The following is a 24,805-nucleotide window of genomic DNA, read 5'->3' on the forward strand; positions in this document are numbered from 1 at the left end:
AAGTCCATACGACAATCAGCATGAACATGTTACATGACGTGTTTGATACTTTACAACATTACAAAGTAAACTTACCTCCTATCTAAAACTCCATATAACAAAGTAAACTTACCTCCTATCTAAAACTCCATAAGGCACAGCCTCTCTCGTGTTCTGGCTGTGATCGTACAGATTCTTGTTCACCACCTAATTATAATTATTATAGGGACCGTTATTGCAACTTAGTAACAATTATACTTGGAAACAATTACAACAACTCCTAAATTTCTAATTCTAGTGGTACACAAAAAGGTTGGATTACGAATGATAAGGATGAAATCAAGAATAAATTACCTGAATGTGGGATGTTTTAGCCATATCATCAGGAGAGAAGATACTGAACTGTATCTCTGCTATCTTCTTACAGACATCAGCCTCGTGGTACTGCTCTTTAACCATGATAGTATCTTCTTCACCTCATATCCAGATACTATCAGGTGGTTTTACTATGTGTTCTCCTCTTCTGGTCCCGCTACATACTTTGGAAATGAAAATCAATACAAGAACTTAATTCCTCTCATCTAGGAGAATGTTTGAGATGTTTACATGAAATTATTGGTGAGGAAAAAATAATTAATTTTTATAGAATTTACAGTATAATTATTAATTATAATTATCAGTAGTAATTATCAGGTGACAAAACAAGACAAAAAGGTTATTTACAAGAAAAAACAAACAATGAAATTAATCCAATAAAGGTAAGAACTAAAGACGATCACTCAGCAAGACAGCAAGGCTTTCCACAAACACAGTTTTCAAAAGTAAAGAGTAAAACTTTTAAAATATTGATATGTTGAAGAAAATAATCACTTTACGGAATGATAATTTCAAATCTATGGATATGACTAATACAACTAGTTGAGTTTATATTTACAGTACAATGCAATGGGGAACTAAAATGAATAAGAACAATAAGATATATATTATTATATTTGAATGAAAAATGTATGCAATTAATAATAATTTAAATATAACTCCCTCTATGTTCCGCGAGAACGAGTCTCTAGGAATAATAAATCTTAACAGGGAAACTTTACCAAAATGAAATACAAATTTAACAAATTCAAAGCAGCACAGCAATGCTAAGTAACTATAATATATTAAGCAGCGGAAAGTAATAAGTTCAAATGATCATTACCTTCGAATCCAAAATTTAAGCGGTTACTCTATAAGTTTATGCGACTACAGTTTTAGTTTGATAAAATCAATAATGAATGCACAATGTTCACAGTTCAACAAATAAATAGTAGAGTCAGTGAGCTCTATAGTTTACATTTAACCATCAAGTTGACTGAATCGTTTCAAGCACAACAAGTTTCTCTTTCATTGTTATGGAAATCAGTATTCACCGACCATCGTAATAATTCATCAATAATAAATCATCAAAATACCACTAAAATTAGATATCTCTAATAACTCCGACACCAGCGCTAAACCGATGAGTATCCATGCTGGCCATCTCGCTCCATTCGCCTGCGCGCGGATCATAGCACTCCACCGTTCTCAGCGCTGCGCTACCGTCGTGTCCTCCCACAGCGAATATGCGCGCGCCGAGCGTGCAGACTCCAACACCACCACGTGCCTGACGCATCGACTTTATCTCCTTCCACACGTCAGCGTTGGGGTCGTACATCTGAAACAATCGGGGCTTTGTTAGAACTGCATCAAATAACAATTGTTATAGCGGTTCTCTAACAGGTGGTACTCTATTCTTTACTACATTTGCTGCGACACACAGTACACACAGTACACACAGTACACACAGTACACACAGTACACACAGTACACACAGTACACACAGTACACACAGTACACACAGTACACACAGTACACACAGTACACACAGTACACACAGTACACACAGTACACACAGTACACACAGTACACACAGTACATTTGCTGCGACTGTGTCCAGCTTCTAAAATAAACTTGGTGGCTATTATTCTATTTCAATACGACAATACTTGGTGGGGGTAGCAGCTGTAATATAGTTATTATTATATTTATGTCACTTGATACGTGGGACACACAACTCAATACGAGATGTGTAATAATTGTAACTTGGCGCTGGGCCAGGGAGACAGATAACAGGCTATTAGTAATAGTTGTAGTTCTAGTGTTCAATAACTGCAGTGTAAGTAACAGTTACAGTAGGTCATTGTGGGTTAAACAGGGAAATGGAGCTAACGATCTGTTAGCTCAGCCCGGGAATAATGGTGTACAGTGTACCAATGCAAATGGCTATTCTATACTATGTACTATAGAGTGGTACCATGGTAGTATAGAATAACCTTGTACAATATGGTCTGCGAAATAATACGTATGTATTGACTATTTACGTATTATTATGGTATCACGAGGACTGTGCTTGACGTACAAGTAACTAATTATTTAATTTACTAATTGTATTAGTGTAATTATAACAGGCTCACGGCAACTGTAAATAGGAGATCACCATTCAATCATCCTTATTTACACAATATTCAAGATATTCAACTTAATTAGTAATATTAAAGAAAGGGCAGTTGACTCACCTCGACTGTATTAAGATAGGATCTACCGTCGTGTCCGCCCACAGCGTACAAGTTACTGTTAAGTGTAGCTACTCCCACTCCGACCCGTGACACAGCCATCGGTGCTACTTTACTCCACTGGGAGGTGATTAGAGGTAATTAGGGGTGATTAGAGGTAATTAGTTGTTGTGTAAGACTATGTGTCATGTCTTATATTGATAATTATAGTTAATATTTAATAATAGTTAATAGTGCTATGTTTACAGTATGCACTGAAGGGGTATCCTAGGAAGTTTTATAATTACTTTGAGCTGGATATAAGCCAAGATGAAATATTTTAAGAGAACATTGTACAGTGGAACTTCTATTCGCACTAGTACATCAAATAATGGACCTGTAAGATTGCCGATGCTAGTGTATACTGTATGTATTGGCAATACCAACTAGTATTGTATTATAAGAGGGGCTACAATCACCGATTACGCGCGCATTATAATATGGTGGTCCACTCTGTAGCAGAATATTCAGCTCTAGAATGTGGGCTTATATAAGCTCCCAAACGTCAAAACCAGCACACTCAAATATGTGATAACGCAGTAAATCCATGAATATTGAATATGATACGTTGAATATTGCATAACATACATAGTACAATACTATAACTTATAATACAGCACTTTTATAGACAGTAGCAATTACTGTACTACCAACCTTGGCCATGTGAGGGTCAAACATCTCCACTGAGTTGAGTCTAGAAGAGCGGTCATCACCGCCCGCTACAAAGAGGAAGTTATGTAGAGTTCCACACCCTGCTCCGCCACGGTGAGTTAGCATTGAGGCTACCTGGAGGTGAGTTAGTGTTGAGGTTAATAACAGGGTACATGAGAGTGGACTTAGTATTTGGAAGTATCTAGATCAGTAAGTAACAACTAAAACGATAAGATAAAAGGTCGTTACCAAATCATACAACAGATCTCTGTTTGATATATATGATAGAAAATATAGGGAAACTCTATTCATCCAATATTATGACAAAAGAAATTTAATAGTACATTCTGCCTATAATGTACTTTATTTGCACCTTATGGTCACTAAATCCTGGTAAATAGAGCTGAATTACCTTAGTCCAGCAGTTACTCTGAGGGTCGTACCGTTCCACAGATTTGAGGGAGCTAGCACCATCGTACCCACCGAGAGCGTACATTGGACCACCAAGCACTCCAAGTGCAAGCGAGCGCCGCGGAGTGTTCAGAGGTGCTATTGCTACCCAGCTGTTCAGGATTGTGTCGTATCTCTCACCTGTACTGGAATGAGGAGGGAAGTTCAGTTTCATCCTTACACTTACACCCAGTACACACAGTACACACAGTACACACAGTACACACAGTACACCCAATACACACAGTACACACAGTACACACAGTACACCCAGTACACACAGTACACACAGTACACACAGTACACCCAGTACACACAGTACACACAGTACACACAGTACACACAGTACACACAGTACACCCAATACACACAGTACACACAGTACACACAGTACACACAGTACACACAGTACACACAGTACACCCAGTACACACAGTACACACTGCACAGTACATATAGTACACACAGTACACCCAATACACACAGTACACACAGTACACACAGTACACACAGTACACACATTACATATAGTACACACAGTACACCCAATACACACAGTACACACAGTACACCCAATACACACAGTACACACAGTACACCCAGTACACACAGTACACCCAATACACACAGTACACACAGTACACCCAATACACACAGTACACACAGTACACACAGTACACACAGTACACACATTACATATAGTACACACAGTACACCCAATACACCCAGTACACACAGTACACACAGTACACACAGTACACACAGTACACCCAATACACACAGTACACACAGTACACACAGTACACACAGTACACCCAATACACACAGTACACACAGTACACACAGTACACACAGTACACACAGTACACACAGTACACCCAGTACACACAGTACACACTGCACAGTACATATAGTACACACAGTACACCCAATACACACAGTACACACAGTACACACAGTACACACAGTACACACATTACATATAGTACACACAGTACACCCAATACACACAGTACACACAGTACACCCAATACACACAGTACACACAGTACACCCAGTACACACAGTACACCCAATACACACAGTACACACAGTACACACAGTACACACAGTACACACAGTACACACAGTACACCCAATACACACAGTACACACAGTACACCCAATACACACAGTACACACAGTACACACAGTACACCCAATACACACAGTACACACAGTACACACAGTACACACAGTACACACAGTACACACAGTACACACAGTACACCCAATACACACAGTACACACAGTACACACAGTACACACAGTACACCCAATACACACAGTACACACGTACTGTGTGTACTGTGTGTATTGGGTACACACAGTACACCCAATACACACAGTACACACAGTACACACAGTACACAGTTTCAAGATATTTATATCTTTTTCAAGATATTTATATCTTTTTCAAGATATTTATATCTATCTTCTTTTATAAAAAACCTCTTAATCTGTAGTATATAAGGATATTGTAGAACTTACTTGAGATAAGAGGTACCGTTGTAGCCACCAATAGCGTACAAATGCTGATCCAGCGTAGCGACGCCGACACGCCCACGCTTAGAACTCATTGGGGTGCTGAGATCCCAGCTGTTAGACCGGAGATCATACACCTCCACACTTTCAACAGCAGCAGCGTCCCAACTACTGTCAATACCTCCACACACGTACAACTGTCCTGTTAGATCAGGGGAGTACGGCTTCAAACTGCAGTTATTTATCACATGTGGTGAAAAATAAATTAAATCTTTGAAAAATATCACGACATCTAGATGTTTTCACAAATTTAAACTTTAACATACCACAGGTACTGAGACGGGGTTGGAAGCGCTCCTGTGACATGACATTAGTAGCCATCTTGGGACAGAGATGATAGTTCTTAGCCTCATCTACTAGGTCCCTACAAGCCAAGTTCTTCCTTATAAACGGAGTTTGCTCCACCTGCACAATGTTTAACGTTATTATTTACTTATATAATATATATAATACTTAATACTTATATATATAACTTAATTCGAACAATTGGAACAAATCAAATTGGCGGGCAAACAATCCGTTTCATGATATGTATAAAACAATACCAATCATCATGTCAGTGCCAAATAGAATAATGAATTGTAGCGTTATGACATGTTGCTCCTTTATAAAATAATTATTATCGATCATGAAACATTTTCAAAATATCAAAATTTACAAAATGTCCAAAAAAACTTCTAAACAAAAAAACTTTTGGACATTTTGTAAATTTTGATAATTTTGAAATGATGATTATCAAATTACGCACAAGGACAGTGTAAGTATTACCTCATACAATAGAAATGGGGTATTACCTTGGACATGAGGTATTCAGGAGAGAGTTGAGGTAATCGCACGTGGTTGAGAAGTCTAGGACAAGCGACCTGTCTCTCAGAAGGAGTAATATCACTGTCACTGCTAATGTAGCTGACCCATCTCTGAACCGCTTCAAACACCTGCTCCTCACTTTTTATTATTATCTCGTCTCTACACAAGATGTCTGACACCTGGTTAGAGGGGAGCAGGGGGAACTCCTCACCCTCCACTACGTCCATAAAGTGGGTATCCACAAACTTGAGGGAAGCTAACTTGAGGTCCTGGCAGGAGTGGATCTCTGCAAAGTTGAGGATACCCAGTGCGTTAGTGGGGTGGAGTTGGGACTCCAGGAACGAGCAACACACCTTCATAGCCGCTGAAATGAACATCTCTTTTAGTAGAAGCAGTGTTAGTATTAGTAATATTACTTATGCTATGTACTTCTATTTTAGTAACTTTCACTTAAATAAGTTAACTCTCAGTTTAACGATTATTTTTTTAAATGTACATTAAGTTTTTGAGAATAACAAACCAGTTTGTAAAGATAAAGATCATAACAAAAATAAAATTTACAGTGAATCTGGAGGAGATTGGACGCTTGAAAAAGAGACTGGACGTTTGTTACATTGACATCAAGGTATCCTGTGTACACAAAGTCAACAAGAGCTTTCAGTGCTGAAAACTCCAACTCTTTTATCGTTACACACGTCTGCGGAATAAGTTTTGCTAGTATTAAATAAGTAGATAAGGATATATCACATGGTAGTGTTATTCAATAAGTAGCTGATCAGTGGTTTAAAACACGACAAATACCTAAATAAATTGCTTCACATTCTGGCCGGCCACGTGACAATGTTCCACATACCTCAACAGACTCCTTCATGTCGTTAGTGAACATAGCACAGAAGTAAGGGCTGCACGCACTCAGAACTACCCTGTGAGCAGGCAGCTTCTCACCCTCAGCCTGACAAAGAGGGAGTTAGCTTACACTCTACACAGTATGTTCTACTAAATGACCCTGTTTATCAATTTGCTGATCATGTTCGAGGCGGGGGTTCCAGAAAATAGGCTTATAATTCTAATCATATTTAAATATGATTTAAATGTATCCAAGTTTCATGAAAACATACCTCAAGCCAGATATCACACAATTTTTCTTGTTGCCTGAGGTCCTCCATATTGCTGAGCAGTGACGATGCGTGTGGCACATCAGGACACCCCAAACTTCCTTGGGAGGAACTTGTCAACATTCCCAGTCCGGAGCGACAGAGTCTCCCAAACGAGCCCAGGCTCAGGTTGTCTGGATTTGTTCTGAGTCTGGCAGCCATCTTATATCTTTTTGTTGTTCTTTTATCAGGTCTTCATCATGCTAGATATTAGAATGGATTATATTCGTCAAATGTAAAAATGTTGATATTTCATTATTATCTCTGGGAAAACAAGGATACCAATATTGGAATTCTCACAATAGACTGAAAAATAGAATTTGAAATAATATCAATACTTTACACAACATTTCACAATTTACACAATGTTAAATTAGTAAAACAACCAGTTGCTTATACTTTATAGTGATGCAATAATGCAACAGAGAAGTTTTGAAATGAACCAGGCTTATGCATTCTCCATGTAAAGCTGACCAATTAAAAGTAAAAGAATAAAAGTTTCTCTTTCTAAGAATGAAAATTAATCTGGAACATCTACCTTTAAAATTCAATTTGCAGCATACATAAGGAATTTAAGAATTATCAAACTGTCAAGCTTATCATATCAAAAACAAATTAACATCTGACATTGTACTCTTTAAGTGGGATACATTAACAACTCTCACAAGTCACGATAGATACCTTTTATAAGTAGTACAATATTATAACTCATAAGTTACTGAATTACCAAAGCTAAAGGGCCTATAGGATTAGATGGAAATCCCTTGCAATTAGCTAAAATACGAGTGCAACAAAGGTTACAGGTCATCGTCACTGTCACTCCAGTTATCCTGATAAACAGTCTTTGTTTGAGCATTACTTTCATCCGTTTTATCTGATGCTCCAGGAGGTTCCCAGAGAAGTATTGTACAGTCACTAGAACAAGAATATAACTGTGCAATAGCTTTGTTGAAACAAACAGCATTTATTCTGCCAAAGTGCCCAGAGAGATCAGTGATGTGTTGACCAGTTAAAACGTCATAAACTGATACATCACTACCATTTGGTAAATATAGCAATCCAGGGTAACACGAATAGAAGGAAACAGCTGCACCAACTGATTTAATGTCTGCACAAGCTGCAGTTCCAAAGTTAGTAAAAGTGTTTTCCCCAGTTGTCATGTCCCAGCAGCGCACTTGCTCATCTTGGCCAGAACTGAGAAGATAAAGACCTCCCTCTGTCTGTGATAAACTTGTCACTGATCCACTATGACCTTTGTCTGAGTTTCCATTGAACTGATCAAAATAATGCACCGCTGCTTTTGATCTTCTTACATCCCACATGACTATTTTTCCATCTCTTCCAGCAGAAATTAAGGCATAAGCGTTTCTGTTTGACCAGATAACATTATTAACTGCTGCTGTATGTCCTCTCAAAGTATGAGTGTCAGATCCAGACTTCATATCACACAGCTTCACTTGATGATTTGATACAGCAGCTGCAATGAGATGGGATGTTTTTCCACCTTTCGCTGATAATTGAGCATCATAAACATGTCCAGAGAACTTGAACTTATCAACAGCAGCCATCTCATTGGTGTCCCAGACTTGTACACATTTATCTGACGAGCCTGATATGAATATGCCTGTGTCTTTAGGGAACCACTTAATAGAGTTAATACTGAATTTATGACCTGTTTTTGGTTCATAACATGTTGGTTTGACCTCATTAACAGAGTTAACCTCCAGCTCATTTATCTGATGTATGCTGACACCACCAACAGAATCTCCAGATAGCAGATATTCTCCATTAGTATCTATGTCAATTGCTGTACTGGCATATTTAGTTTCTGATGTCACAGTCGTGTTGTTTGAAATTTCAAAAGAAAGAGTCTGATTTGATCGCAAATTATGCACATATTTTGAGTCAAACAATTGCTTTTGTCTATCATTGATTAAACGCAAAACATTACTCATGTTATTGACAACTGAGATGGAGGGAGTAAGCAAAGGAAACTAATTCATGATCTTCCACCTAATATTTTTTAAATAGATGGTTAAAATCAAATGACATAAATTAGATGTATACGTAAATCAGGTGAAAAGTTGTATTTTACACGTGGTTTTATTTTAGACATGGTGCAGGGCATGTCATTAAAGGACAAGGTAAGAAATTTTACATTGTTTGATAGCCTATCAAATGCAATCAAACAAGATTCAGAGCAGCAGATGTAAAACGGTGGGTATCATACAGGAACAACATTTATGAGAAAAATTTAACTTGTAGCTCACTTATCTGGTCAATGATCTAGTATTAGGGGAACCTGTACATGGTAGAGCATAATGATACCGACCATGAAAGAGCTATACATGCCTATTACTAAGCTGAAGGAAGTTGAGACTAATTCTTAAAAGGAATAGTGAACCAATACTTTTGATAAAAATTTATTTGGATAGTGAAATTAAAAATTGATATAAAGATAACTAAGGTATGTCCCTGCCAAAAAACACTGAAACTCTCATTGTCAGAGTTTGTACTTTGATTTTATCAATACGTTCGACACAGTACCCACTTTGTTGTTTATGTTGGTTTAATCGCATTATTTATATTATTCTCTTAGTGACCAACTGAATGTAACCGGGTTACCTTTTTTAGCAATGACGACCAAGTGACTATTGAATTTACGCCAATCCCTGTGCACGGTACTCTTTTCAAGCTTCTCCCGAGAGAATCGAGCAATAATCTACATCTAGGTAAATATTTGATTCAGGATGTCAATCCTTCGCAGCTCGGTGAGGCCCAGTGGTCGCATCCCGCCGTTCTACCGAAGTGGTTGCGAGAATACTTATTTGATGCGCGGCGTGGCCCAGTAGGGCATCGCGCTACAAGGTAAATATTAACAGGGTGATACTCGTAAAATATTTGTTCCAGATATTACCGTCGACGAGTCCAACTCGGCAAGCGTCCTGGTAGGTTGTAAACCTACAACGCGCGCCGGTCCAGACCATTAACAATGGTTAATATAAAAGTGCAACATTTTCATGTTCATTTTTGCAAAATTTGCTGTGCGCGTCGTGCTGGATCTTTAAATGATTATGATGTATATTCAACATGGTGCAAGTGTAATTTAATTTAATTTTGGTTCGTCTATCACGTTTATTTTTTAATAAATTAACCCCAAACCCGGCGCTTGTAGGTTTACAACCTACCAAAACGCGCGTTGACGGGTGATACTCGTAAAATATCGGTTCCATTTATCTGCTGATGCTACAAGACGCGCGCTGAGTTGGACTCGTCGACGGTCCAAATATATGGAACAAATATTTTACGAGTATCACCCGTTAACCCGGCGCACGAGCTAATTTGAAAATATTTGAACGTGCATCATTTACTAAACGTTGTATACTTTTTATTTGTTGTATATTTCTTCTTTATTATATGGCGCGGTCTTTGCTTCAGCTTCGGCCGCGAAAAAAGTATATTACGTAGTACCTTGACCATTGTTAATGATCTGGCCCGGCGCGCGCTACTTCGTAGCTCTTGCCATCAAGAAGAAAGCGGCGCGCGCTACTTCGAAGAAATTTAGACGAGTAACATCCGTCAAGTAGTACTTACTACCTTGCTCTAACCAGAGCCCTCTCGCTTGCAGTAGCGCGCGACCGTGAAACAAGCGCGTCACGCAGTACGCGTATACACATGGCTATGTGAACTTACTACCTAGGCATAGATTACTTGTCTATTGCTTGCTCCTCTCACGTTGAGGAAGATTGAAAAGAGCATTGTAGGTTTATAACCTACCAGGACGCGCGCCGAGTTGGACTCGTCGACGATGCTGAAACAAATATTTTAAGAGTATCACCCGTTAAAAAATAGCACCGCGCACAGGGACTGGCAATTGGCATTCCAGGTAAATTAAAAAGGTATACAGTGTATGTCAATGTATCATTCATTTGGCGTTCATGTTAATGGCCGGCGCCACTATAGTGATCGCCGGCCATATTTTGAGTCCCAAATATCATAAAAATGTTACAGTTGTGAGTTGCAATTAATAACGTGTAAATTTTGTGTACTAATTGATTAAAATAAGTACTATGAAATGAAACTAAAAATATCTTACAGCATACAGATGTACAAATAATACACTCATTCTTACATCTTATATTACAATTTTCAGTCGTGTCAAAACATGAAATCAAACTCTTTTTCCGTTTGATTCTGCAGCGATTATTATGCATTCAACAACATGCACAGTTAATGTTATCAGTTATACAACATCTAAACGGTTTTTTACTTTGAGCTCACAACCTTCTGATTTGTCACTTTCTGCGCTGTTTTGGATTAACACAAAAGTTACAAAAAGCATTTGAATATCGGCTATAAGTTTGGCAGTGGCGTCTAGCGTACTAGTACTTTAAACTTGATGAACATGTCAGAACAATGAACAATGAACATCTAAATGTTAAGTCTTTTGCAATAACGACCGGCTGCACACGAGTAGCTATTTAAGGTGATCACACGAAGCCATGAAGCAACCAGTTACAGGTAAACATTTAACAATCTCGTTCTTATTTGTCACTCAGATTCTCAGCTGGCTCTCGGACCAGTTCGAGAAGTTTCTCCATCTTAGCTATCTCGTTCTCATTCGAGTACGCTTTGTCCTGTGGAGAAGCCTTCTGTTATTGTCAGTAACGCCAAAAATGGCCGGTGTTCTGATTTTGTAGCAAATGAAACTTAACTTTGTTAAAGGTGACACTTAAAAAGACCATGAGGCAACGTGGTGAGTAAAGCGGTGAGCAAAGTGATGAATAAATTGTGAGTAAAATGGTGAGTAAAGCGGTGAGCAAAGTGGTGAGTAAAGTGGTGAGTAAAGTGGTGAGCAAAGTGGTGAGCAAAGTGATGAGTAAATTGGTGAGCAAAGTGGTGAGTAAAGCGGTGAGCAAAGTGGTGAGTAAAGTGATGAGTAAAGCGGTGAGCAAAGTGGTGAGTAAAGCGGTGAGCAAAGTGGTGAGTAAAGTGATGAGTAAAGCGGTGAGCAAAGTGGTGAGTAAAGTGATGAGTAAAGTTGTGAGTAAAGTGGTGAGCAAAGTGATGAGTAAAGCGGTGAGCAAAGTGGTGAGTAAAGTTGTGAGTAAAGTTGTGAGTAAAGTGGTGAACAAAGTAGTGAGCGAGATGGTGATAACGACGCACTTTACATAGAAATAAATAATAAGAGTAGGGCTCCACAAACAAAAACAGTTCAGACGACACAGAAGATTTGTTTTCCTACCGGCGTCTTTTTGCTTTTGTTCTGAAAGCAAACTCGACCATCAATCATCAATAATTAAATTGCAATTTTAAAAAGAAATATAAAAACTTGGTTATAGCTTCAAAATGTATGCAATTAAGCCAAATGAATTGTTAAATGAACCTTTAGGCATTTTCTGAGGTTGGGGCTAAGTTTTAGAGTCAAAGCGTTGCCTCGGTCATCTCCAACAAGAATTACAGGATAGTGTTTGTTGAACGCCAAATGATTAACTTTTGTTCTCTTTTTCTGCACAACTGAAAAGTACTTAAGTAGGTGAATGGTCAAAGTGTATTTATTTGTTTTCTTACGTTTAGTGTAATTAATGCGCATAAATTCAAAAGTGGAATAATACTAGGACAACATCAATTCTTGGCTGATTACGAAACTTAATTCTGCGCTCACAGCTCAACCTGGAAACCCCAACTTTAACATTTCACGTTCACTACTCCTAGAGCTCCTACCTGACTGCTGACAGAGAGGACTGTATTTCTCCTGACTCAGGTCGAATATGTGCACCTGACCATCGTCCGTCACAGCACCGAACACAGTTGCAGAATAGGGCGACCAAACCACGTCACCGACTGAGTTCCCCAGGTCAAACGTGAACATTGGCTCACTGAAATTAAATCTCCAGGTAATATGTGAACATTGGCTCGCTGAAATTAATGTCCGGGTAAAACGTGAACATTGGCAATTGAAGGAAATAAGTCGGAAGAAAACTTTATCTGAATGAAGTGCATCGCATCCCTTTATTGCGCCGTCAAGTTGGGAGAGAACACAATTAACGCATTCATATATATCGGATCGCATTCGTGCCTTCGGCACTCGTTGAATAATTTCCGATATCTCATGTGGGAATCACACAACAATCCCTATTCATCATGTTACCGCTCAAGTCATAACAAACATCTATAAATTATTTGAGAAATAGACCTGAAAGTTATCCAGAAAAACTTGGCGCGCGTGACACGTTGAGCCATACACGAGCGTGCAAAATGATATAACCATATCTTTAAAGTTCAATTTCTGGCGCCCATTTTTGAAGTTATGTCCTAATAATAAGGCAGGTACATGATAGCAATAATCGCGATGATTACAAATAAGTTACAGGTGAAAGTAAAAGTAAACCTGTAGTTATGATCCCAGATCTTGACGGTCCAGTCAGCACTGCAGCTAGCAAAGACTCGAGGATGGAAGTTGTTCCAGCGGACAGCGTACACGGCCATGTGATGGGCGTGGTAGGTATCCAGATATTGAGAACTGTAATGTTTGCTACACTTGTGGATCTTGCCCTCCTCCGTTCCCACCAGGAACAGGTAGTCCGTGAACTTGTGGAAGTCGAAACACGTTCCACATGCTGGAGAAACAAATGGTGAGTCGTAGAGTGAAGTTAGGATTTAATTTTACACTTTTAAGGTGAAAGAGTTTAGTTCTCACTAACCGGCCATGTTTGAAAATCTGACATATCAGCCATCAGGTGTGGCAAACCTTGATTTTCATAACATTTCCCAAACGTATGGTATTAAATTTAAAACTGTACATACCTACAGTACCTAAATCATATCCTAAACATGCTGCTTTATCAGTTTATGTACCTAAATCAAGTCCCCCAGCCCCAGGGTCGGGCTCTGCTGTGGTGTTCAGTCGTATTAGTATGATATCAGTGTTGTGCAGCTCGTTCTTTATCAGACTCCAACACGTCACCCTACCGTCACTTGAGATTGAGAAGAAGTTCAGGTTGTTGTCCAGATCGTTCTCTTGCCAGTACACCTGCAGACAACGAAATGAAATCGAAAATAAAATAAAAGTGAAAGTTAAATTAACGATACCCAGAAATTAAAGGAACAAGATCGAGGGAAATGTTCTAGAACATTACCTGCCACACGGTGTCAGTATGTTTGCCATTCTTGGCAGAAGACGAATAGTTTGGTTCGTTCATCTTATCCCGGAGATTGTAAACTGCCACACCGCCATCATAGAACCCCACAGCCATCAGCCAGGGGTGCTCGGGGTGAAAATCTAGGGTCATAACCCCACTCTCGGTGGTGTAGGTGAACTCAGGAAAAGATGGGTTCTTCAGAGAGTACACACATATCAAGCCAGACCCTTGTTTCAAGAAATCATAGCTGCCATGACCCACTGCGAACATATCATCATACTCCGGATTGAAAACAACAGCAGTAACCGACAGTTTCTTAGCTTTATCCGACTTGAAAGGCCAGAGGGGCAACAGAGTACCTTCATTCCCCTTGAACTCATCTGATGCATCCTCCCAGTACTTAAAATCCTGCGCAATCTCATCGTGTGTGTTCTGATTAACCATCCTCTCCACAATCTTAGCAGGTGTCCCTATCCTCTGAATCTCGTCTCCCTGGTTCAGCTCCGGTACTGAACTCTTGCCTCTCTTCTCCACCTCCTTGTCACGTGACTTTTGTTTCTCTTTCTGTCTCTCTTGCCGATCCATTTCTTCTTGGTATGCGTCAAATATTTCCCACTGGTTGGCTGTTGCTGAGAAGTTTGTGCGGGGAGGTGGTTCTGTAGTTGTGCCACGTTCCTGGTCGAGAGTTTAGTGTAAAATGAGGAGCAAGAGAAGACAGAATATTACAGATTTATTGTGCGACTTAAGGTACCACCTTGAAACCATTTAAACAATTCTGCAACTAAAGAACAAATAGATCTTAAGGCTGAGCGTGAGTTTGAGACGAAATTAGCTTTCATTTTAGACTTCACGTCTCCCGAAATAAAACTGCGAACAAAGTGAAACAAGGAACTAAGTAAACTGTAAAACCAAATTTTCGTCACGCATTGGACTTTATCAAGGTTACACTGAAAAGGGGGGGTTTGATCTCTGAACCAGAGAGTGTGGTAATTGGGTTAGGAAAGTAAACATACATGCGACAAAGATCAGGGTTACCATTAGGAAGAAAATTTCAGCAAAATTTGTAGAAAAGGGGTGTACACATCCATGCGAGAAAAAATCGGGTTACCAATAAGAAAAGATCTGTACATAGGAGCTTCAAGACGACCTATTAGAGGTCGAATCTACGAACACGAGTCTAGCTTCCGACTCAACAACAGCAGGACCACACTAGGATACCACGCTGCTGAACACCGCAGAGCAGACGACCCACACTACACTCCCATATCGGGAAAAAGAGACTTAGCAAAATTCTTCGAAAACTACGAATTTAGCATATCAGAACAATGTAAGGATACCTTAGATACCTTTATAAGAGAAGGCTTAGCAATAGAACACACTAAACCGAAAATCAATAACATGTGTGGAAACGGTTTTACAGACTAATTTCTAGTACACTTTTACTACGCTGATCTGAGGGTTGTAAACTTTCTCTGTTGTGATTTTTTCTTATTGGTAACCCGATTTTTTCTCGCATGGATGTGTACACCCCTTTTCTACAAATTTTGCTGAAATTTTCTTCCTAATGGTAACCCTGATCTTTGTCGCATGTATGTTTACTTTCCTAACCCAATTACCACACTCTCTGGTTCAGAGATCAAACCCCCCCTTTTCAGTGTAACCTTGATAAAGTCCAATGCGTGACGAAAATTTGGTTTTACAGTTTACTTAGTTCCTTGTTTCACTTTGTTCGCAGTTTTATTTCGGGAGACGTGAAGTCTAAAATGAAAGCTAAATTCGCAACTAAAGAAGGAAAATGTCTGACCCTGTAAGGATTGTTGAAGGTTTGTGAAGCTCGTTCACTGTAGTTGAATTGGTTTCTCAGAGCAGATTCTGGCTTCACCGCTGCAAGGACCTCCTTAGGAGCATCCCTTTCCGCCTCTTCTCCCTCCAGCTCCAGTTCCAGTTCCTCTTCTCCTGGTATCTCTATTTCATTGAGGTTCTGCTCCACACCTGTCCCAGAGTCTGACAGTCCTAGCCGTGTAAGCTGCCGTCGTCCCTCGTCACTCTCCTTATGTAACATGTTACCGTCCATTGAGAAGTGGATAGCTAGCTGGTCAACCCCCATCTTCATCTTGTAACAACGCTCCTGAGGAAGGGAAGTTTGTGACACTTGCGATCTTAATGATTGTTAGTTGCACCATGAAAACTTTAATGGATAATAATGTTTAATTTGTAAGGGCTCTTACTTTGAAACTGTAGCGAACAATATTGTTGGGGGCGTGAGGATTGTTGGCAGTCAGGATTCTAGTAAACTCCTCCTTCAGCTCCTCTGGAGACAGATCTAGCTGGTCGTCTGGCTTCATCAGGATTTTAGGCTGAAAGAGAAATGGCTCACTACTTGATTTTTGAACAGAAGCAAGGTCGGGTACTGTAATATTGAACTGATTGTAACATCAGGTCTCACTAACATAACAACAATCACAGTATCACACATTGCAAGTGAGCTCTGTTGAAAATCGGAGATTTTACAAGGTTTTATTTAGATGTTAGAATTGTGAAAGAATGCACGTGTGTATGTCCGTCGGTTATTTTTTTGTAGAGTGTCTGAATGTTTGAAACCTGGAGTAGGTTAGAAGAAGACCCTATAGAGGAGCCGCTTGTTCCTTGAGTTGGGGTTCTAGAAATCAACCTGTTTTGGGCCTTCACTGCCCGGGCCATAACACTTACTGACAGTGTTGCCATGGTAACCAACAACACAAATTTTACTTACTTCCATTGCTGACATGACGCTATATATCCAATGAAGTGCTGGAGACACAAGAAAATAGCAGATACACGATACAAGATATTAGGTACTGTTAATATGCACAATGAGCTAACGAGACAAAATGATAGTGTACTGAAGGCACTGCTTTGTCCTGTACTCGTACAGGGAGCGTGTTGGTTACCATGGATACACCTAAATACAACGCCAGGTGTACTGAAGCCCCGTGTTCGGGCTCAAGGCATGTAGCTCGTTAATTAATTAAATGTACTTTCTACTTTCATAACTATTACGTATATAGTTTATATATATAAACTTATCAGCTAATGACTGCCATTTTGTCCTTAATGGAGTTTAAAAGTAACAGTTGTTAGGACGGTTTCAGTCTTAGTTCAGATGAAAGAAATTCGGAAATAGGATATCAAGAACTATATAATAATATAACATTAACCATATAGTATAATGATCATAATAATATAATAATCATAATGACATATCGAATATGGCCCACCTCCCAAGCTAAGTATTCCATATCATAGGTATTGATTATTGACTATTCTGATGAAGAGTAATCTTGAATTAAATAACGTATTCACTATTCTATTCCCCAGTGTGTTATAGTATAGATAAACAATATTTGACCCGTGGGATCAAAGTTGGTGGATGGTCCAATCAGGAACAAGATACCGCATTATAAACAAGTATCACATCACGCGACCTTCCAAGTTTAGGTGCGGGTCAACTGTCAACTAATCTGCTATGTTTTGTTTATAAAGTTAAACGTAGCAAAAATACCGATTCAAAGTGGATGATGGAGTTAACAAAGAGTCGAGCACCGACTCTAAATTTTAACAAGAGAGTCGAGATTCCAATCAGTTGAGGTCCAATAGGAATGCAGTTTTCCAGGTCACGTGATATTAAGTGACCAATAGGAGAGCTCTTGGATACCTGCCTCCAGGGGGTCCGGCTGAGCCAGCTTGTCCGATTATCTTAATCAGAAATGTGCTGGTACCAGCAGATGAATAGCGAACAGACTGATTGATGCCTACACATGTCGGGAAAGCTGATATGATGGGGTTGGGTTTCGAGTGCTTGTGTTGGGTTTCGAGTGCTTGTGGTTCACTGCCTACATCCCAGAACTTCTTGTGATTATAAGTTGATGAACGAAAGTAATAAGGTTCTCTATTAGCGCGAGTAGTCAATTAGTCAATTAAAAGCTCCCAAGTGAACCCTCCAAGTCCAAGAGAAGAAGTGTTTAACGCAATTACTAATCCCAATACTAATCACAAATACACATTTGTGGAGTGTTCGGACAGGATTCTAGTTACAAAAATTTCGCTCGGTTATTCGTTGAACTGTTCTCAATCCCTCTGAAAGTATGTATTTCGGATGTGATTGCATCGGACCATAAAATTGCCTGTACCAAAAGAAACTAACCGTTTCAGCACCGTACAGGTCCCCAAATTCGTCATCCAGGGCTCTACTAGCTCGTCTCATATCAGTTCGGGAAACTGTGGACTTATTCAAAGCTAACATGGACATTTTGTTTGCTCACTAGGTTGTGAAAAGAGTGGCAGTGAGTAAATATTTTTGTTAAGATTAGATATACTCAACATTAGAATTAATACAGCTGAACCTCTATATAGCGTGCATCTGTATACCGGGTACCATTATATAGAGGTTCTATTGTATAATAAATACCGATAATATACATATGTATTAAAAATAATTTCTACACCAAAGTCATGTAACAGCCGTCTAGACCTAGACAAAATTTAAAATGAGAAATTGTAAAACCACTAACAAGCCGCAGTTAAAACTGCCGGTAATCAATAAAACCTATAATGTGTGAAAGACCGCTTTTGCAAAATAATAATCTGCAACAAATTGATAACGCGTCTACAACTGCCCGTATATAGAAGCTGCTAACAGTACAGCCGCCCAACACTGCTAATCCAAACAAATTGTCTTTAAAATAAATCTCGAAACTAGCCAGTAGCCAGTCTATAACGTAGCAACGCAGTGCTCTCGAACAAATTGATAGTAGTGACAGTGTGGAGAGCAGAATATGCAACTTAGGTAGGATTCAGACCACAATAGCGGAGTTATAAGTAAGTAGCGTTAAACACAGCTGGTAATAAGCACATTGTAGTGGATCATGTGAATTCCCACCAAACAGTCCAAACCCTGTTAAGCTAACCAGTAGCAGTGCCTACTGCCTATATCATCTTACAATTATTGTCTATTTCAGTATGTGGTAAGTAAGATAAGTGAGATGAACTGAAAGCCAACACAGAAATGATATAAAAGCGATCAATCCTATGCGAGGTTTCGAGAGAAAAAACAGTTTGAAATAAATTGTACTCCAATTCCAACCGTAAATATAATGTTCGGTTTGTTACTTAGTAACGACTTTAAGTCTAGCCAGGTTCATCAAGTAAGTTACACATTTTTAGAACTGTGGAATATGATCGAAGATTAGCAAAAACCACAATACAATCCGTTACATGTCGGACAAGATGGTGGATTTTGCTGAATGAGACTGAAAATACGCGCCGCCGCCTCTTCCGCCGATCACTCTTCAAATAATGATGCGCTCGACCGTCTCTTCCACAAACCACTTACAGAAGGCGTGATAGCTAGCGCGTTACCAGAATATCGTGTGGAATGTTTGGTAACATTCCGCACCTTACTATTTGCTTAGTCGTGTAATTGGGAGTTGGGACCTTGGTTCCTTATCTGATAGGCAAATATGTGACTGCAGGGTGGTGGCACGATCAGTTTGCCGTACCTATCACATAACAGCATCGCTATTCCAAGCTTTTTAAACTGCTTACTTGCAACTATTAGTATTACCCATCCATATTCCATCTCCTAACTCACTATTAGTTAAGTTTGTGTTTCGTCGAGGAGCACAGTTCAAACTTAAACAATTCTCCTATCGAGGATATACCAAATGACAGATACCCTCCAGTTCTTACTAACTTTAGTTAACTTTACTTTCTAAAGAACACTTGGAGTTCTGGGATTCTCCACATGCAGTCGAAAAAGGAACGAACTTGACGGTTTTAGGAGATTACTCCATTTCACGGTCCATCCGTAAATTTGTGACTTTTTATGAAAACAAAGTCAATTAATAATATTATTTATATATCTGAGTAAAACATTTGAGTATAACATACCTGCATCCATTCGTCTTCGTCTTCCAGTATTCTAAAATCATCGTCATCCTGTAAAACATATTTTAGTCTAAATTTTGACGAATTTTTCACTGAAATTTGTATCTATATACAAATTCTCGATATCTTAACCTTATAAACGTGTAAAATGGAAAGTTTTTGTTGTTGATTGAAGGATTTGATAAACATGGCATCGTTCTACCCGATTAGTCGAATTTACATCCTCAAACAAATCACAACTGCGTTAGGTTGATACAAATTTGAATGTTTTGGTTACTTAATTAACTTTGCTCACCTTACCTTGTATCTCCTCATACTTAGCTTCCCCTGCATCTTACTGCTCGATAGCGCGTTCATTCCTGCATTCTGGAAAGATAAAGTTTATCTCTTATCTCTTATCGTTATCACCATTCATTGATATCGTTGAGGGTATAATATCAGTGGTCTCCGGACTAGTAAGTGTCCGAACCAAATTAACATTTTCCTGATCTCTAAGTTAATTTTTGGTGGCCACTGTGAATAATAATTTATTTTTTATTCTTTCGTCTAATTTGGGTTTTTAATAGTGATCACGAAATCGTGCATTATAAGACAATGTAAAATAACAATGTAAAATAACAATGTAAAATAAGATAAATGTACTTACAGCAAAGGAAACGCTGCGGCGTCGCTCGGATATGTTCTGCATGAGTCCAATAAAGGGGCCCTGTTTTGTCAACACTCCTCGTGTCCTAGTTGTCTGCAGGTTCCCACCTCGCACTCTGGAGTGGAAGATATTTACATTTCTTAATTGTTGCAAATTACAATGAATAATCCATATAAAAAGTAATCAAAATCCCTCCCTCCGTCCCTCCGTCCCTCCGTCCCTCCGTCCCTCCCTCCCTCCCTCCCTCCCTCCCTCCCTCCCTCCCTCCCTCCCTCCCTCCCTCCCTCCCTCCCTCCCTCCCTCCCTCCCTCCCTCCCTCCCTCCCTCCCTCCCTCCCTCCCTCCCTCCCTCCCTCCCTCCCTCCCTCCCTCCCTCCCTCCCTCCCTCCCTCCCTCCCTCCCTCCCTCCCTCCCTCCCTCCCTCCCTCCCTCCCTCCCCTCCAACTCACCCTATGCTGCGTCTCCTCTCTTGAACTGCTGCACCAGGACTCCCATTTCCTCCACTGTTAAAGGAAAGTCCAAGCGGGCTGAGCTCGTCTTGAGGGGCCGGGTATTCAATCTCCATCAAGTAACCAAAGATACCACTCTGACCACAGTTTCCACAGTTTCCACAGTTACCACAGTTTCCACAGTTACCACAGAAACCACAGCGACTGATCAGAGAGTATTAAACAGGCTACAAGTAAACATAGCGAGATGTGCAGCGCGACTGGGAAGTGAAGGAGGGGAGAGATTGTTATCCGGCGAACATTGCACCTCAACTCCAACTCAACAAGAGGACCCCCTGCACAGCCAGCTTTCATTGCTATCTGTAATCATACACAGATATGTCATGATATCTGCAGGGACCCCCGCCGTGCAGCTAACTCAGTTTATCCTGAAGTTCACGTGTCATATTCTCCCCAATTTCAGAAAGTTCATTGAACAATGAACAACGAACAAAACCATTGGCACTGTCCAGTGTTCATTTTTAGAAATTACCATTCTACCCACCATTGGTGATATACGACCAATGGCCAAGATTGGAACCCTCTCATCGGTCTGTATCCCCACTAGCTTCATCAGGAGTAGAATCTCCTATCTGAATTTCTAAAAATGTCTTTTCTGAAAACGAATATATTTTAATTCCCCCCTGGCTGAATGAACATTGTGATTACTCTATTCAACTCATACATAATGGTTAAGTATGTCTAAGACGAAAAAAACATAAGGACTAACGTTGGAATGTCATACATCGTCAACTTTTAAACAAAAACTATTGCTCTGTCCTTCTTTTTGGGTTATATTATAATAAGTGTGAGTATTTCTTATATTTAGTTATTATATTTCACGAAATAAAGTAAAAGATGTGATTTCATTTTTATTGGACTAATATGCATGTTTATTTCAAAAGCTGTGGTTTATCAAAAAGTTGTGGTTTTAGTTCGTATAATCAGTTATGTATGTTGTTGCTTTGTTACCTAATAATTATATTTACATGCTAAGCTCACTTTTAATTTCTCTTTTTTGAGATCGTCTATAATTATCCGAAACTAAAAACCATTGTCTCGAATTTTAAGTGCCTTGCTTACATCTGTAGTGATAGATAGATTTGATCCTAATTATAACTATTTTTCCGTTTTAACCATCAAAAAACTCGAGAAATTGATTTTTCCAACCCACCAAGGTGTTGTTCTTCTAAATTCTCGTTCGATCGAACTAATATTGAGTGAGGATGTTTGTAATGGGTTGTTAATCTTAAGTTAGCCATCACGCAGGATAATAAATTCTAATAATAAATCACTCAGGTAATGACTGCATTGATAAAATAACGCCATTGGTTGACACTTTACACACTGTCACCTCATATGATCTGTTATCAGTTAAATCACTCGTTGCATTGTTACTTTGATCAATTTATTTGCTTTGAATTTTTCGGCTTAAAGTACATGTCGACCTTGTTTGGTCGGAGTTAGTTGTGTCTGATGAAATCTTATGTTCGAGTCTTGAACACTTAATTAATTATCTTCACGACAACATTTTTTCACTGGTTCCAATGTTTTTCTTACGGATAATGTTTCTAGTATCTGTTATATGCAAAAATATCACCCTGTAACCGTCTCAATTTTTCCCGTTTGAGTGCTACTTTGTACCAGATACACAAGGCCTCCTCCTCATCACTACTTAACTCAACATCTACTTTTAGAAATTATGACATCCTAGGAATTAGGATCGAAAAATCAAATCCTAGATTTAGGATACGATGATAATCCAGGTGTATGGAGCACTGATTCTGGCAGTAACCTTGCCCTTAGGGGCGTGGGCTGAACCGGCTAAACCAACTTTTGATTTGAGTGTAGAAACAGTTGGTAAGCGACATAATGTCTTTAAAAGATAATGTTTAATTTATCGAAATTTTATCTACGATTTTGTATCTAATATCTGGATATAAGTGGGAGGTGAACCATATTTTGACACGTGATGGTTATTCCGGGGTCTGTTTATTCTGGGTTCTGTTTGGCCAATGCTTGGAGATGATTGCTTAATCACTGTCACGTGCCAGAATAACATGGTTCACCAATATTCAGGTCCTTTATTCGGGTACTGAGACTAAACCACATTTAGCTTATCTAACCAGCTACTATAATCACAGGTGCAATATCCACCTCTCCGTGGTTTATAGAGGCTGCAGGGTCCACCTCCATCACCATCACATGTGGCATCAGCCAGGAGGCTCAGCCGGAAGTTAGTGGCTTTAAAACGGTCGCTAACGGTGCTCAAATCGTACAAGGCACTTGGAATGCGATGACAAGGTTAGTAATTGTACTGATTATTTTGAAACTAAATTTAGAAGTTTTACTCATATTTGATTTATCACAAATATTCTAACCATTAAATTGTCCTTTACCCTCCCCTCGAACAGACTTATTAGAATCCCTGAAACGCTATAAGTGACCTTATATTTTTTCAGAAAATGGAGAACGTGAAGTTGCATTTTACGCAGGAGTTAACAGAGGACGCTAAGTTCTCTTGTTTTGTTTCTGATACTGGCGGGGGAAACATAGAAGTTTCCTCCGAGATAATTATCGATCTCATAGGTAAATACTTGTTGTATCTTAATGTGTGGATACTTTTAGTAGTCAATTAATTACATGTAGTCAATTAATTACATTGTAAAAATGGACAACTCTCATGAATTGAATGAAATTAGAGATATAGCTGCATGCAACAGATGTTGGGAAAATCTTTTTCAAGGGTACAGTTTACCGCATTAAGGTATTTTTAAGAATCATTTTTGGCGGTAAGATCCTGTTTTATAATAGTAGTAAATCTTTCAAAGTACGAAATATCTCTTTAAAAGAGCATCCTAGGCACCTTATAGATATCAAAACGCATAAAAAAGAAAACAAAAACATCAACCATCTTCTAACTTCTTCCATTCCTCCCTATCTAAAGCCAAAAATCTAAGGTCTTCGAAATCAGTCAAATTCTTAAGTCTAATATCAAGATTTCTACTACCTTACAAGACATTTTTATAACGTACGAAATGCGACGGTTTTCCCGAAATTTCGCCATATTTTCGGACCGCCAAAATTTCGGTCGTCGTAATAGAATCCGTCGCATTATTTTTAGCTTATTCCAATAATTGTGGCTTCATCGATTCATTTTGTTCTTGAAAAGTTAGTGATATGATGGTGGGACAAATAAACACAATATTCCATGATGAATTTAATGTCAAGTTATACGTTTTAAATTTACAATAAATTACATTTATGTGCTAACATAAACGTCTTATAGACTAAGTCAAGATAAACAATTTAATACCAAACTCAATAAGTGAAACTGAAAGATTCGAGCC

General features: G+C 39.1%; 4 protein-coding genes across 6 annotated transcripts in view; all 4 read right to left on the reverse strand.

The window, feature by feature from the left end:
* LOC134812873 (DNA-directed RNA polymerase III subunit RPC1-like) overlaps positions 1 to 526 on the reverse strand; it is a 31,850-nt gene extending 31,324 nt beyond the window's left edge. Inside the window, exons 1-2 of the mRNA XM_063820476.1 lie at positions 334 to 526; positions 113 to 186 (exon numbers count right to left, since the gene is read on the reverse strand). Coding sequence (XP_063676546.1) covers positions 113 to 186; positions 334 to 438 — 179 coding nt within the window. The 5' untranslated portion in view covers positions 439 to 526. The remainder of the gene's footprint in view (positions 1 to 112; positions 187 to 333) is intronic.
* A 168-nt stretch (positions 527 to 694) lies between these two features.
* LOC134812899 (kelch-like protein diablo) lies at positions 695 to 7,459 on the reverse strand. The gene is made up of 10 exons (XM_063820508.1): positions 7,220 to 7,459; positions 6,955 to 7,053; positions 6,663 to 6,798; positions 6,089 to 6,465; positions 5,561 to 5,699; positions 5,241 to 5,436; positions 3,673 to 3,856; positions 3,264 to 3,395; positions 2,574 to 2,690; positions 695 to 1,672 (listed from the first exon to the last, which is right to left on the reverse strand). The coding sequence occupies exons 1-10, from the start codon at positions 7,415 to 7,417 to the stop codon at positions 1,439 to 1,441; spliced, it is 1,812 nt and encodes a 603-aa protein (XP_063676578.1). The 5' UTR covers positions 7,418 to 7,459; the 3' UTR covers positions 695 to 1,438.
* Positions 7,460 to 7,638: 179 nt separating this feature from the next.
* On the reverse strand, positions 7,639 to 9,278 carry LOC134817476 (DNA excision repair protein ERCC-8-like). The gene has a single exon (XM_063826620.1). The coding sequence runs from the start codon at positions 9,208 to 9,210 to the stop codon at positions 8,053 to 8,055; it is 1,158 nt and encodes a 385-aa protein (XP_063682690.1). The 5' UTR covers positions 9,211 to 9,278; the 3' UTR covers positions 7,639 to 8,052.
* A 2,020-nt stretch (positions 9,279 to 11,298) lies between these two features.
* On the reverse strand, positions 11,299 to 17,703 carry LOC134812743 (dynein intermediate chain 2, ciliary-like). 3 transcript variants are annotated; one of them, XM_063820323.1, is made up of 9 exons: positions 17,150 to 17,361; positions 16,626 to 16,754; positions 16,202 to 16,525; positions 14,395 to 15,072; positions 14,114 to 14,288; positions 13,647 to 13,875; positions 12,980 to 13,134; positions 12,642 to 12,772; positions 11,299 to 11,892 (listed from the first exon to the last, which is right to left on the reverse strand). In XM_063820323.1, the coding sequence occupies exons 1-9, from the start codon at positions 17,162 to 17,164 to the stop codon at positions 11,800 to 11,802; spliced, it is 1,929 nt and encodes a 642-aa protein (XP_063676393.1). In that variant the 5' UTR covers positions 17,165 to 17,361; the 3' UTR covers positions 11,299 to 11,799. The 3 variants fall into 3 exon arrangements, with proteins under 3 accessions (XP_063676393.1, XP_063676387.1, XP_063676379.1); XM_063820317.1 differs by lacking the exon at positions 17,150 to 17,361 and adding an exon at positions 17,655 to 17,703 and having other exon boundaries at positions 11,323 to 11,892; XM_063820309.1 differs by lacking the exon at positions 17,150 to 17,361 and adding an exon at positions 16,999 to 17,101 and having other exon boundaries at positions 11,323 to 11,892.
* Positions 17,704 to 24,805: the final 7,102 nt, after the last annotated feature.

Source organism: Bolinopsis microptera, chromosome 1, assembly GCF_026151205.1.
Source record: "Bolinopsis microptera isolate Bmic1 chromosome 1, MBARI_Bmic_1.0, whole genome shotgun sequence".
NCBI classification, from domain to species: Eukaryota; Metazoa; Ctenophora; class Tentaculata; order Lobata; family Bolinopsidae; genus Bolinopsis; species Bolinopsis microptera.